Source organism: Vombatus ursinus, unplaced genomic scaffold (genome assembly GCF_900497805.2).
Source record: "Vombatus ursinus unplaced genomic scaffold, bare-nosed wombat genome assembly UNPS02014810.1, whole genome shotgun sequence".
NCBI classification, from domain to species: domain Eukaryota; kingdom Metazoa; phylum Chordata; class Mammalia; order Diprotodontia; family Vombatidae; genus Vombatus; species Vombatus ursinus.
The window spans coordinates 24,589,735-24,602,553 of NW_020954588.1; the positions used below are offsets into that span (position 1 = coordinate 24,589,735).

Below are 12,819 nucleotides of genomic sequence, written 5' to 3' on the forward strand. Positions count from 1 at the left end.
AGATAGATAGATAGATAGATAGATAGATAGATAGATAGATAGATAGAAGGCACAGGATGAGTTGAAGATGAAGGGGTCATATCTGGAGAATAAAATTAAGGGGTGAGAGAGGAATATACTAGGAGAAGGAGAAAGGGAGAAGTAGAATGGAGTAAATTATCTCACAAAAAAAAAACAGAAAAGAAAAGGCTCTTACAGTGGAGGGGAAACGGGGGGAAGGTGAGAGGGAATGAGTGAATCTTACTCTCATACGATTTGACTTAAGGAGGGAATAACATACACACTCAATTGGGTATGGAGATCTGTCTTACCCTACAGGAAAATAGGGGGGGAAGGGGACAAGAGAGTAGGAGAATGATAGGAGGGCAGATTGGGAAAGGGGGTAATCAGAAGCAAATACTTCTGAGGAGGGACAGGGTCAAAAGAAAGAACAGAATAAATGGGTGGGCGGGATAGCATTAAGGGAAATAGAGTTAGTTTTTCACAGCATGTCCACTATGGAAATGTTTTGCATAACTGCACATATATAACCTATATTTAGTTGCTTGCCTTATCAATGAAGGTGGGTGAGGAGGGAGGAAGGGAGAAAATTTGGAGCCCAAAGTTTTAAAAACACATGTTTAAAGTTGTAGTTTTAACATGTTAATCATGAGATTCTGATTCTCTGTGTAAAATAATTTGGAAATGCATTCAACAAAATTGAAGTAAAAAAAAAACAAATAAATATAGTATAGTGAAAAAAAAGTAATCTCTCCTACAAGAAGACACTGTATGAATAACTTAGCAAGAATTACAGACAACAGGTCTAAACAACTAAAGGACTGTATCTATAAAGAGCTGTGGAAAGAGTGCTGGACCCTGAGTGCTGAAACTGGCTTTATTGAACCTGAGTTCAAATCCTGGCTCTTCTGCTTACTACCTGAGTAACCTTGGGCAAGTCACTTAATCTCAGTCTCCTTATGTCTCAACATGGAAAGAGTGAATCGGATGACTTCTAACGTCCTTTCCAGCTCTAGAGTACCAATCTTCTGATCCTATAGGATAAAAAAAATGACAGAATGGGAGACTGATTTAAAACCCAGTAGGCTGATGCAGTTATCTATTTGGATCAAAGATGTAAACAAGGAGGATGGCAACTGGTATTCAATGGAGTGTTCTCTCATAACAATGAAAAAGGAATCAAAGTGGGAGAGAGGAGAGGGAGAGGAAAAAGGAGAGGTTAAGGGAGAAGGAGAAGCAGATGAAGAGAGAAAAAGAGACAGAGAGACAGAGAGAAGGAAGAAGAAGAAGGATGAAGAAGAAGAAGAAGAAGAAGAAGAGGAAGAAGAAGAAGAAGAAGAAGAGGAAGAAGAAGAAGAAGGATGAAGAAGAAGAAGAAGAAGAAGAAGAAGAAGAAGAAGAAGAAGAGGAAGAAGAAGAAGAAGAAGAAGGAGGAGGAGGAGGAAGAGGAGGAGGAGGAGGAGGAAGGGAGGGAGGGAGAGAAAGTTACGGGTAGGAGAAAAAATGTTATAAATACCTTGAGGAGAGAAGAAAAAGTTTAGAATAGCCACTATGAAGAGTGTGATAGCCATTCAGGGAAGAATACAAGTATTATTGTATAAAGTGAGGGACCAGCTGAAATTACAGAATGCGGTATGAAACCAGTCAGCATAGACATGGTTGTGTGGATTCCATCAGTGCGGCTCAACAGCCTACGAACAGAAGAGGAAAAGGCAGATGGTTTAGGTTAATCCAGGGTTAGGGTTTGTAAGGAATGAGCAGTGTATGACAAGGAGAGAAGAGAGTCAAGAGGAGAAGACTACGTCAGGTTAAACTGGTTAATTATAGGGTCAAGCTTGTATCAGGAAGAAGATGAGACCTGAGTAAGAGAGATTGCCTGGGAAGGCATGTAGAGGTTGAATGTGTGAAGGTTGAGGATGAATGGAAACTAAGTTCAGAGGGGTAAAGCACAAGCAGAGGTGAAAGGGATGGAGTTTCTATCAGGATAAAGGATTTCAGAATTACAAATTATGGAGGGAAACATGTGAAGATGTTCCCAAATTATGTTTATTTTTCAGGTTTCAAAACCATTTCAATCTGTCTTAAAGCTCAATGGACTCTCTGGGTGTAGAATGTTCAGTCTCATATGATTCGTCAAAAAAAAAAAAAAGAAGACCCAATCTTTGTCTGCGCTGACATTTCTGGTTAATGGCAATTTAAATATTTCCTGAAATTCTTCTTTCCTATTAGTTTTGAACTCATCACTCCCTGTCAATTTATGTGTAATCATTTATCCATCTGATGTTCCAAAAGCTGAGCCCAAGTAATACCAAAATATGCAGATTTTTTTTTAAGCAGCAGCAGTAGACCAACTAGGCTGACAGAGCTGTAAGTCAGAGTACCTTCAAATAGGTCAAGGATATAATTTATTCTTGCATTATATAGCTGGAAATTTAATTCTTGCTTAAAAGTTTACTGAAGTGTGAACAGAAAGAAAAGAAAGAAGCTACATCTGGATATTCTTTTATGTGGGATATACATAAAAAGACATGTACAATAACTTGTCATAGATGACGAAAAAGTACCAGGAGGTTTCAGCAACAGAAAGCCTGATCTTTTCTCCCTCATGAGGGACTAATCCTCTGCATTCAGAGCTTTGCTTTAATTTGATTCATTTCTAATTTCTATTCCCAGGTAGTCATTGCTGGATTAAAAAATGGCCTTTTTTATCTTTTTATCATTATAGATAATGCTCTCCACCCAAGGCTGAGACAAACTACTGTTGCAAGCCAATATATATATATTTTTTACATCTTAATTGAACTGCATAGACATAGACTGATAATAAATTGATCAATTGAGAAAACTGGAGAACACTAAGGATGTATATGCTCAGGCAAATAGAGTGGAGTCCATGTGCAGGAAATTGACTCAGTCCAGATAATTTATTCCTGCCCTTTCCACTATCATTCCCTCTTCCTTGTTCTTTTTTCTCAGTTCTGTCTTAACTATCCAGATCATTGCTGCCCCCTCCATCCCTTTCCTCTCTTCCAGTCAGTTTCTTAAAGGTCTTTGTTTCTTATTTCCTGTAGGGAAAGGGAATAAACATTTATTGAGCATCTACCATGTGCCAGGCACTGCTAAGTGTTTTACAAACATTGTCTCATTTGATTTTCACAACAACCCTGTGAAAGTAGGTGCTACCAATTTATCATTGAGGCAACTGAGGCAGACAGAGGTTAAGGGACTTGCCCAGGGCCACATAGCTAGTAAATATCCAAGGACAGACAATTCACATCGTCATGACTTCAGACCCACCATGCAATCACTGTAGCACCCAGTTTTAGATAACTCTGATTAAGAATACAAAGCTGTGAATGAGCAGGATGGGTAGTCCATTTATCTGTACAGGCTTTCTGGATTCCCAGAATGGATTGGAGGATGAAAAGTTGGAGCCCACTAGTTAAAGATGACAACTTCCTCTACACTTTGTAGTGAAAGCTTCATTTTAAAGTACAAGTCATAAAATTAGTTTTTTAAATCAAATTCTATTATACTTTTAAAGTAGTGTAATATAAAATTATGTAAAACATACACTAAGAAAAAACACTACCACTTTTGGCTTGAATATTTGTAAGCTTATAACTAAACCATTTTTCTGTAATTCTTCTCCATGTATGTATATATGTATATATATATACGTGTGTGTGTATGTGTGTACACATATATATGTGTGTACATATGTATGTGTGGGTATCTACTTGTTGTTTCTCAGTCATCCAGTCATGTACAACTCTTTGCGACTCCATGGACCTAAGCGTGCCAGGTCCTTCTATCCTCCACTCTGTCCCAAAGTTTATATAAGCTCATGTGCATTCCTTCTAAGACGCTCTCTATCCATCTCATCTTGTGCCATCGTCTTCACCTTTTGCCTTCAATTTTGCCCATCGGGGTCTTTTCAATAAGTCTTGTCTTCTCACCGTGTGACCAAAGAATTTAAGCATCCACTTCAGTATTTGTCCTTCCAATGAATGGTCTGAATTAATTTAAGATTTCACTGATTTGATCTCTTTGCTGTCCAAGGGACTTTCAAAAGTCTTCTCCAGCACCACAACCCAAAAGCATCAATTCAGTGGCACTCAGCTTTTCTTACAATCCAGCTCTCTCAACCATACATTACTACTGGAAGAACCGTACTTGTGATTATACAGGCCTTACTCGGCAAGATGATTTCTTTCCATGTGTGTGTGTATGTGTGTGTGTGTATGTGTGTGTGTATGTGTGTGTACACATAGATAGATATCTTGATTCACTTATATATTATATTTGGAAAAAAAACTTAAAAAATACATTCACCAAAAAAAAAACAAAAACGAACAAACTATGAAATGAACTATTTCTGAAAAATCAAAGAAACGTTTTCAAAAGATTGCATGGTAGGTGAATTTAAAATTGCCTTAAATTTGTTGTTGTAGTTGTTTCAACCATGTCCAAATCCTTATGACCCCATTTATGGTTTTCTTGACAAAGATTCTGGAGTGATTTGCCATTTCCTTCTCCTGCTCATTTTACAGATGAGGAAACCGAAGCAAAGTACAAAGCAAAGTTCAGATACAAGTGACTTGCCATGGGTTACAAAGCTACTAAGTGTCTGAGACTGGATTTGAATTCAAGTCTTTCTGACTCTAGGCCCAGTGCTCTATCAACTGTGCCAACTAGCTGCACCTGCCTTCCATTTAATGACCCAGATGTACAGATGGCTCAATCACTAACTCAGTCATCTAAATCCCAACAGCATTTGAAAATTGGAAGGGACTCAGTGGCCTTCTGAGGGTACCATACAGGAAAGCAACCTCTACTGAAACATATCCACCAAGTGGTCATCCATATTGTCTCTGAAGATTTCTAAGGAAAAGAAACTCCCCACTAGTCAAGGCCACTCATTCCACTTTTGCTACAAAATTCACATTGTTACTATCCCACCTGCCCTCACCCTCATTCTCCTTATACCTCTTGTTCTCGCTCCAGTAGTCAAATCAACACCAGCAATGCTTCTGGAATAGGCATCTTATGTAACTCTCCTATGGATCCACTCACCAGCCCTGTGACTGCCCATACAAAAACTTTTCTCCCTGACCACCAATACCTTATAATTGTGGTCTCCCGCTATTAGATCTCAAACTCCTTGAGGACAGGGACTTGGGGTTCATATTTTCCTCACCATCCCGACACATCCTGAATTATTAATTAATTCATTCAGAGACTTTTGTTTGTTTCTATCAAACCGAAACTTGCTTCTTTGCAATTTCTGCCCGTAGCTCTAGGTTCTGCTCTTTGATACCAAAAATAATAAGCATTTCCTCACTTCTTAATAACCGCCTCCAAATATCTGAATGCCAAGTCTTTTCTTCTCCAGGCGAGACATGTGTAGTTCCTTTAACTCATCCTTAAATAGCTTGAACTCAAGGCCCTTGAACATTATGGTTACCTTTCTTTGAACTCTGTCCCCCTTTTCAAAATGTGGGTCTGAGAACTGAAGACAATCCTTTAGACGTGATCCTGTTAGGACCAGTGGAAATATCACGTCACTATTCCTAGGTCCATAGCACACAGTAGGACTCATCTCCAAGATACCAGTTTGGAGGCAATAGGGACCTCAGAGGTCATCTGGTCCAATGTTCTTGTTATAAGGATGAGAAAACTGACACCAAAATGTAACTTGGCCAAAGTCTCCCAGCTAGTAACACATAAAACCAAGATTTGAACTCATCTTCCCCATGGCTCCAAGTTCTTTCCATTGTCCCACCTCTTATTCCCCCCCAGATGAAATGACTGAGTCACAAAAGCCTTAAAGGCAAACATCTCTGACTTTGCTTGAGAGAGGGATTATTGTATATCCTTGAAAATACCAGAAAGAAAAAAAATACAGTTCTCTACTTAAGGGAATATGCAGGGTGGTAGCTGCCAATGTTTTGTTTTTTTTTTTTAACAAATAGAACTTGGGGTCACTCTGTCTCCTCTTCCCTCAGTGGAGAGTTGGGCCAGCACACAGTAACAATGCAGAAATGGTGTTTCATCCCACCATACTCTCATCCCCGCTCGGGCCTAGCCTTACAGACAATTTGAGTTTTTGTGCTTTGCTCAAATCAATAATGTGTTTGTGAGGCTAATAATCTGTATGACTTTGCAAGATCTCAGTGTGAGCAGGAAGCTATCCTGAATCCATCCCTGTCTCACAGGCCTCCTCCAAGCATTCTCTTTAATGCCTTTCTTGCCTTCCAGAGAGCAGAGTGTTCAGATACAACACATGGTAGAAGTGCCCCCCAGGTCTGGGCAGAAAAACATGCTTCATTTTACAACAAACAAAACCAAATGTAACAACATGTTGTTTTTTTTTTTTAGTTGCTTGTTAGAACTCAAATGCTGATGCTTGAGGCAGAAACAAGCTCCAAGTTGTGGCGTTCATACTATTATAGGAAGCGCGGATGCTTCGCTCCTGGGCTTCCTCAGCCAACAAGGCCTGACAAAGTGCACTGCGGCTCAAGCGGCATCTCCTGGCTGATGATGTGGAAAAGATGGAGGGATTTGTTAGTCAATTGAAGGAATTAGGCTTTAATGCTGTCTACTAAAAGACTCCATGCCTCAGCTCCCTAACTCCTTACTACCCACTGAATCTTGAAGGAAGAGGGCCACTGAAGCTGCTGTCTGGACCCACAAAACTAAGCAGATTTCCATAAATGCATCCATCGCTGCTTTATCTGCAGAGCTGGGGGTTTCGGGGCAGCTCATGGCCCTTGGAGCCGGGCTGGCTTCTCAGCTGGGGCAGATATCAGGTGTTTCTTCATGCCATTTCCCCAAATGTGCCCTTTATAGAATTACAGAACAGGGCCATAGGATCACCTCAGTCAATCAGGGAGTGTATATTAAGGAACTACTATGGGTCAATTATCGTGTTAGATGCTGGGAATACCAAGACGAAGAGGAAAACGATCCTCTCCAGTAACATACGTTCTACGGAGACGGCATATATCTCCATATAAATGCATGCACATAAAGTATATATCATATAAATGATATAAATGTAATATAAATAAGTATAGTATATGCATATAAATGCATGGACATATAGTATGTATCATATAAATGACATAAATGTAATATAAATAAATATAGTATATGCATATAACTGCATGGACATATAGTATATATCATATACATGATATAAATATAATAAAATAAATATAGTATATACATATAAATGCGTGGGCATATAGTATGTATCATATATGTATACATATACATCTGAATATTGCAGCTAGGTAGTACAATGGCTAGAGAGCCAGGAATCAGGAAAACTCTTCTTCCTGAGTTCAAATCTAGCCTCAGATGCTTACTAGCTGTGTGACCCAGGGCAAGTCATTTCACCCTCTTTGCCTTAGTTTCCTCATCTGTAAAATGAGCTATAGAAGGAAATGGCAAACTATTCCAGTATCTTTGCCACGAGAACTCCAAATGAAGTCATGAGGAGTCAGACAGGACTCAACAAAAACAACATTATATACTTGCATATATCCATGCACATGCATATCTACCCAAGCACAATACAACATACGCATGTCATATGTGTACCTGCATGTGTAAATATTCATGTGTTGCGCATACACAACATGTATGTGTGCGCATATACACATACACATCAGAGTTGATGAGATCACCAAGAGTAAAGAGAAGGAGGATAAGAAGGTCTAACAGACTCAGGTATTGGCCACTGCCTGGCAGAGTAGTATAGAAGGCAGATTTAGAGACAGCGAGGACCTTCAAGGTTAGTGAGTAATCCTCATAGGATCATAAGTCTGAAGCTACAAGAGACCTTAGAGGTCCTCTACTCCAGCCCCCTTATTTTATAGGTGAGAGGTCTGACGCCTACACATGCTGAGACTTGTCCAGGGTCATACGAAGGGTGATCAGCAGAGGAAAGGTTTGAACCTCTGTCTTCTGACTCTAGAGTCAGTGATGGAAAGTGACTGGTCCAAGGTCATTAGTGAGTGAACAGCAGAAACAGGCTCCAGATTCTGTTTCTCTGACTCCCCCCCTCAACCCACTTTGCATTGTAATGGGCTCTCCTCCACAGGCTGGGCTAGTTTTATGAAATTCATCTTGAGCGCCCTGACCCTCAGGATGCAGACATAGACAAGGTGGACTTACCATCATGTGAGAGCTGCAGAGGTCTGCATGTATCAGTCTGATACCTCTCCTTGGGCAAAGCAAAGAGTTCGGCAGCAAGAGACGCGGAGATGGGCTGCACCAGCAACCGTGTGAGGTCGGATCGGCTTTCTCTGGAGCTTTCATCTGTATTAGGAAAGGCAGGAGGAGATGCTCAGGAAGGGAAAAACACAGAGTTCCAAAAGGTCCTGCACAGAAAAGGGCTATCTTAGGTCTACAAAGCATACATCAGCCGTGACACGATACTCTTCTCTCAAATGGTCAGGATAGAGAAAGGGGGTTGGCAGCTACTCATCTCTAACTCAGGTTCTAGGATTCAGTTTGCTCACTTGTTGGGTCCCACCAATGTGACAAAGCTTGGAAGTGTTGGGGTGGTGGGGTGGGAGATGTGATTTCAAAATGATTTGTGTGCTGGAAAGTACAAAGAAGAAATCAGGATTATTTGGGTTCCAGAGACAAAAGAAGGCCAAAATATGTTTACAGAAGAAAGGAACCAAAAAAACTTGGTTCAATTCTGCATATATCCTGAGTCAAAAGGGGAGATTACACACACATATATACATGCATGATTTATATGTGTCTATATATACAAATAAATGTGTGTATGTGTGTATGTGTGTATGTATCTCACTTCTCTCCTCCCCCCTGCTCCTTGTTTGCCCACCTTTCTCTCTCTCTCTAGATGTGTGTGTGTGTGTGTGTGTGTGTGTGTGTGTGTGTGTGTGTGTGTTCAGAAACATAGCATCAAGCAGCCCATTGCTTCTTCCAGTACAGGTCAATATTTCCCCAGCACTTTTACTGCGGGGTAAACATTACTAAAATTTTTTAGCAACTTAATTTCACAGAGCTACAAGGAGTGAGGTGCTTCACATGACTATGATCTAAGCATCAGAAGACAGGCTATATACAAATGAGAAAATAAGTTATAAAAGTGTTCTCCTAATTTATTACCTGAAAACTACAAGCCTGGACAAAATGCTAAGTGTCTAGGTTTTAAAGTTTACTGGAAAAAAAAAAAAGCCCTCTCTAAGGAAAAGGAAGAGTCACTCCTAAGGGAAAAAAAAAAAAGAATTCTAGCTCTTTCTCCTGAGTTGGGGTGAGGATCATTCGTACTATAAGCTTTGATAGGTCCATACTTTGTAGGAGAATAAAAATAATTCAATTCAATAAGCATTTATTTATTAAGCACTTATTAAAATATTTCAATGTTGCAACAGAATAACACATTTCAATTTAATTCAATTTAATAAGCACTTACTGTGTCAGACACTAGAAATACAAAAGCTAAAAATAAAATAAGCCTGATCCCAAAATGCTTAAAGTATATATATATATATATATATATATATATATATATATACACACATATATATATACACATATATATACACATACACACACACACACACATATATATATATATAAAATGTATGTATTTATAGGCCTTTCTCCGCAGCAGCTCTAGGAGGAAGGTAGTACAATCATTATTCTGAGAGCTTAGGTGATCAAAACTCTTCCACTTTTAATACCTGTTTAACCTTGGGCAACTTCCCCAGGCCTCAGTTTCTTAATTTGTAAAATGAGAGCATTTCAGATTAGATGGTGTCTGAGGTCCCTCCCAGATTTATGTTTATGATCCTATCATCCTAGACTTTTACACAAATTCAACCAACCATTATGCATGAGAACCAAGGTTCAAATCCAGCCTTTTCCCCATTCTAGGAGGGAAGAGTGGCCTCTGGATCTCCTTGAAGCTTTGCAAACATTTCCTTTTCTCTACCAGATCCACATTTCAAATTTCTGACAACTACATTCCTGTCATGTATGTTAATCAGAAATGAGAGTATTACCAATATGAGAACCAAACACCAGTGATGTGACAAATGAAAAATCATAAACCATATAATGCATATCGAAAGTCATATATGGCTGGTCATGATGGCCCACGCCTATATCCCTTGCTACGTAGGAGGTTGAGGCTGATGGGTCATTTGAGATCAGGAATCCTGAGCTGAAGTGAATAAAACCAACCAGATATCAGCACTTAATCCAGGACCAGTGTGGTGTGCCTGTGGAAGCAGGGGGCCATCTGGCTGCCTAAGGTGGGAAGAAGAGGTCCAAGGCAGAAATTGAACAGTTCAAAGCTGCCATGCCAATCAGTAATGGATCAGTTCTCTGAGCGGCCACTGCACTGCCAACCTAGACGAGATAGAGAGACCTGTGCTCAAAAAGGGCACCTGGAATAGAAGTTTAGTAAATATTTGTTGATTGCTATAATTTGTAGTTTCATTAAGGCTGACACTTCCGGCCAAAATTATTTTAAAACTCAGTCCTGAAATTTCTACCTAGACAACTCCCTAAATCATTATAACTTTCGTTTTCTACAAAATGATGCTGGAGAATATCAATTGAAAAAGGTAAAGGATATTTACCTGTCTCATATTTAAATATATCTCTCTTTATATATGTCATATTTATCTCTATATACATATGTATCTATGTGCATATATGTATACATTTACACACAAACATATAGATATATGTATATATACATATATATGTATATATACACATATATATGTATATATGTATATATATGTATAACTCAATATGATATCTGTTCTTGTTTAAATGAAAAATAATCTCCAATAAGCGGAGCCCATCCATGTCTGTCCTTTCTTTGTACATCTGACCATTTCTTCCACAATAAGTTGGCCACAGGGAACCCACCTAGAATGCATATTGTCTTAGGTAATTTCTCTCTACATCACAAAGATAGTAGAGGAGTACAGAGGCAGCCCATTGGTTATCCCTCACATACAATGCTCACCCATCACCAGCACCCCTTTGGCTCTATTAACACTTTTCAAAGTGTTACTAATATTCATTTTGCTTTAAAATACTATATTTTGAACTAGATCAAATACAAACTTCAATAAATAAAAATGATCTTTTAGATCAATTTCTCTGTTGATAAAAGACTATTAAATGTACTCCCTTGATGATCTAGAATGCCTTGCTAATGATGTGAAATAATAAACTTTCAAAAGTTAAATATGATGATCCCTAACTCTAATTGTACATACCCACAGCTTTGACTTTCCCTGGCATTACTAATAGACTAGTATTAGTTCTGAAATATCTGAAGTGAGTGGCTCATTAATTTTTTACCTTAAGCTTAATGGAAATTTGACAAACAGTTCACTGCTGAGAACAGACACTAAAAGCAGGACTTTACAGAACACTAAGATTAAATTATAGCAAAAAGTAAGGGGAAAAGCACATTTTATTAAATAAGATTAGCTCAGGGAAGAATTCCATTGCCCTTCATTATATGGAGCTTGTATATAAAATCTTAACACACTTCCACTATTTTTATTCACTTATATTTTTAAGCACCTCGATGAACTACTAGCCCCAGTTTTATGCATAGGAAAAATAAGACAAAGACATAGATTAAGTGATTTTCTTGTGTGAAATCTGAATAACCACAGAGCTCAGATTTTAGTCTTTTTTTTTCAGTCATATCTGATTCTTTGTGACCCCATTTGGAACTTGCTTGGCAAAGATACTGGAGTGGTATGCCATTTCCTTCTCCAGCTCATTTCACAGATGAGGAAATTGAGGCAATCAGGGTTAAGTGACTTACCCAGAGTCACATAGCCAGTAAGTGTCCAAGGCCAGATTTGAACTCAGAAAGATAATTCTTCCTGATTTCAGGTCTGGTATTCCATCCACTGTGCCACCTAGCTACCCATAGAGCTCAGATCCCAATGATTAAAAAAAAAAAAACCTTTTTGATATCAATCATTCTTTTTTTTTAAGTAACATACAGTATAGTACAATCTCTTAATATACTTATCCTACTTTAAATTGATAACTAATGCTCACTGATTTAAAGGGAACTTCCTAATAATGGGAACTAGACAATAGTAAAATATACTGCTTTTGATAGAGTGGATGAATGAATGAATGATAAAGACTCTTCCCCAAAAAGATGGATGCTCAGTTATCATTATTGCAAATGGAATTATTGTACAGTCAAGGTTTGGACTAATCAGCCTCTGAAGGCCTCACTTCTTGTGATTCTGCAAGTCTGTAACCCTCAGGTACTCCAACATCTTTCAAATACTTCTGCATGGATCTGTGTCCAGAATATAGGTTAGAGGGGATCACAAAAAATAGACTTTGGCCAATGGAAAAACTAGGAACACAAGATCAAGTTAAAGGAAGCCTGGGTCTAGAGAAGTGACCAGTTGTGAAGCAGGAGAAGGCTGAGGTCTGAAGTCAGATTAGGAATACCAGAGGCCAGAGTCAGGTAGAGACCAAGCAGGAAGTTAAGTCCTGACTGCTACTTACTACCTGTGTGACATTGGTGAGTCCTATAACAACTTTTAGACTCATTTTCCTTAACTCTAAAATGCTAAGGTTTGACTAAATGATGTCATAGATATCGTCCACCTCTAAATTGAACTTGATAAATAACATGGATTTCTTTAAAAAAAAAAAGGAAGAAAGAGTGAGAGACTACAGGGAGGAAGAGAGAAAGAATGAAGAAAAGAAAGGAAGAGAGAAAGGAAGAGATAGGAAGAAAGAATGAGAGAAAGGAAGGAAGAA

General features: G+C 38.7%; 1 protein-coding gene across 3 annotated transcripts in view; it reads right to left on the minus strand.

Moving 5' to 3' along the window:
* The window catches only part of NAALADL2 (N-acetylated alpha-linked acidic dipeptidase like 2), a 1,445,704-nt gene that overhangs the window by 360,432 nt on the left and 1,072,453 nt on the right, over positions 1-12,819 (minus strand). For all 3 annotated transcript variants that reach the window (XM_027875745.1, XM_027875744.1, XM_027875746.1), the window contains one exon: positions 8,185-8,328. In XM_027875745.1, coding sequence (XP_027731546.1) covers positions 8,185-8,328 — 144 coding nt within the window. The remainder of the gene's footprint in view (positions 1-8,184; positions 8,329-12,819) is intronic.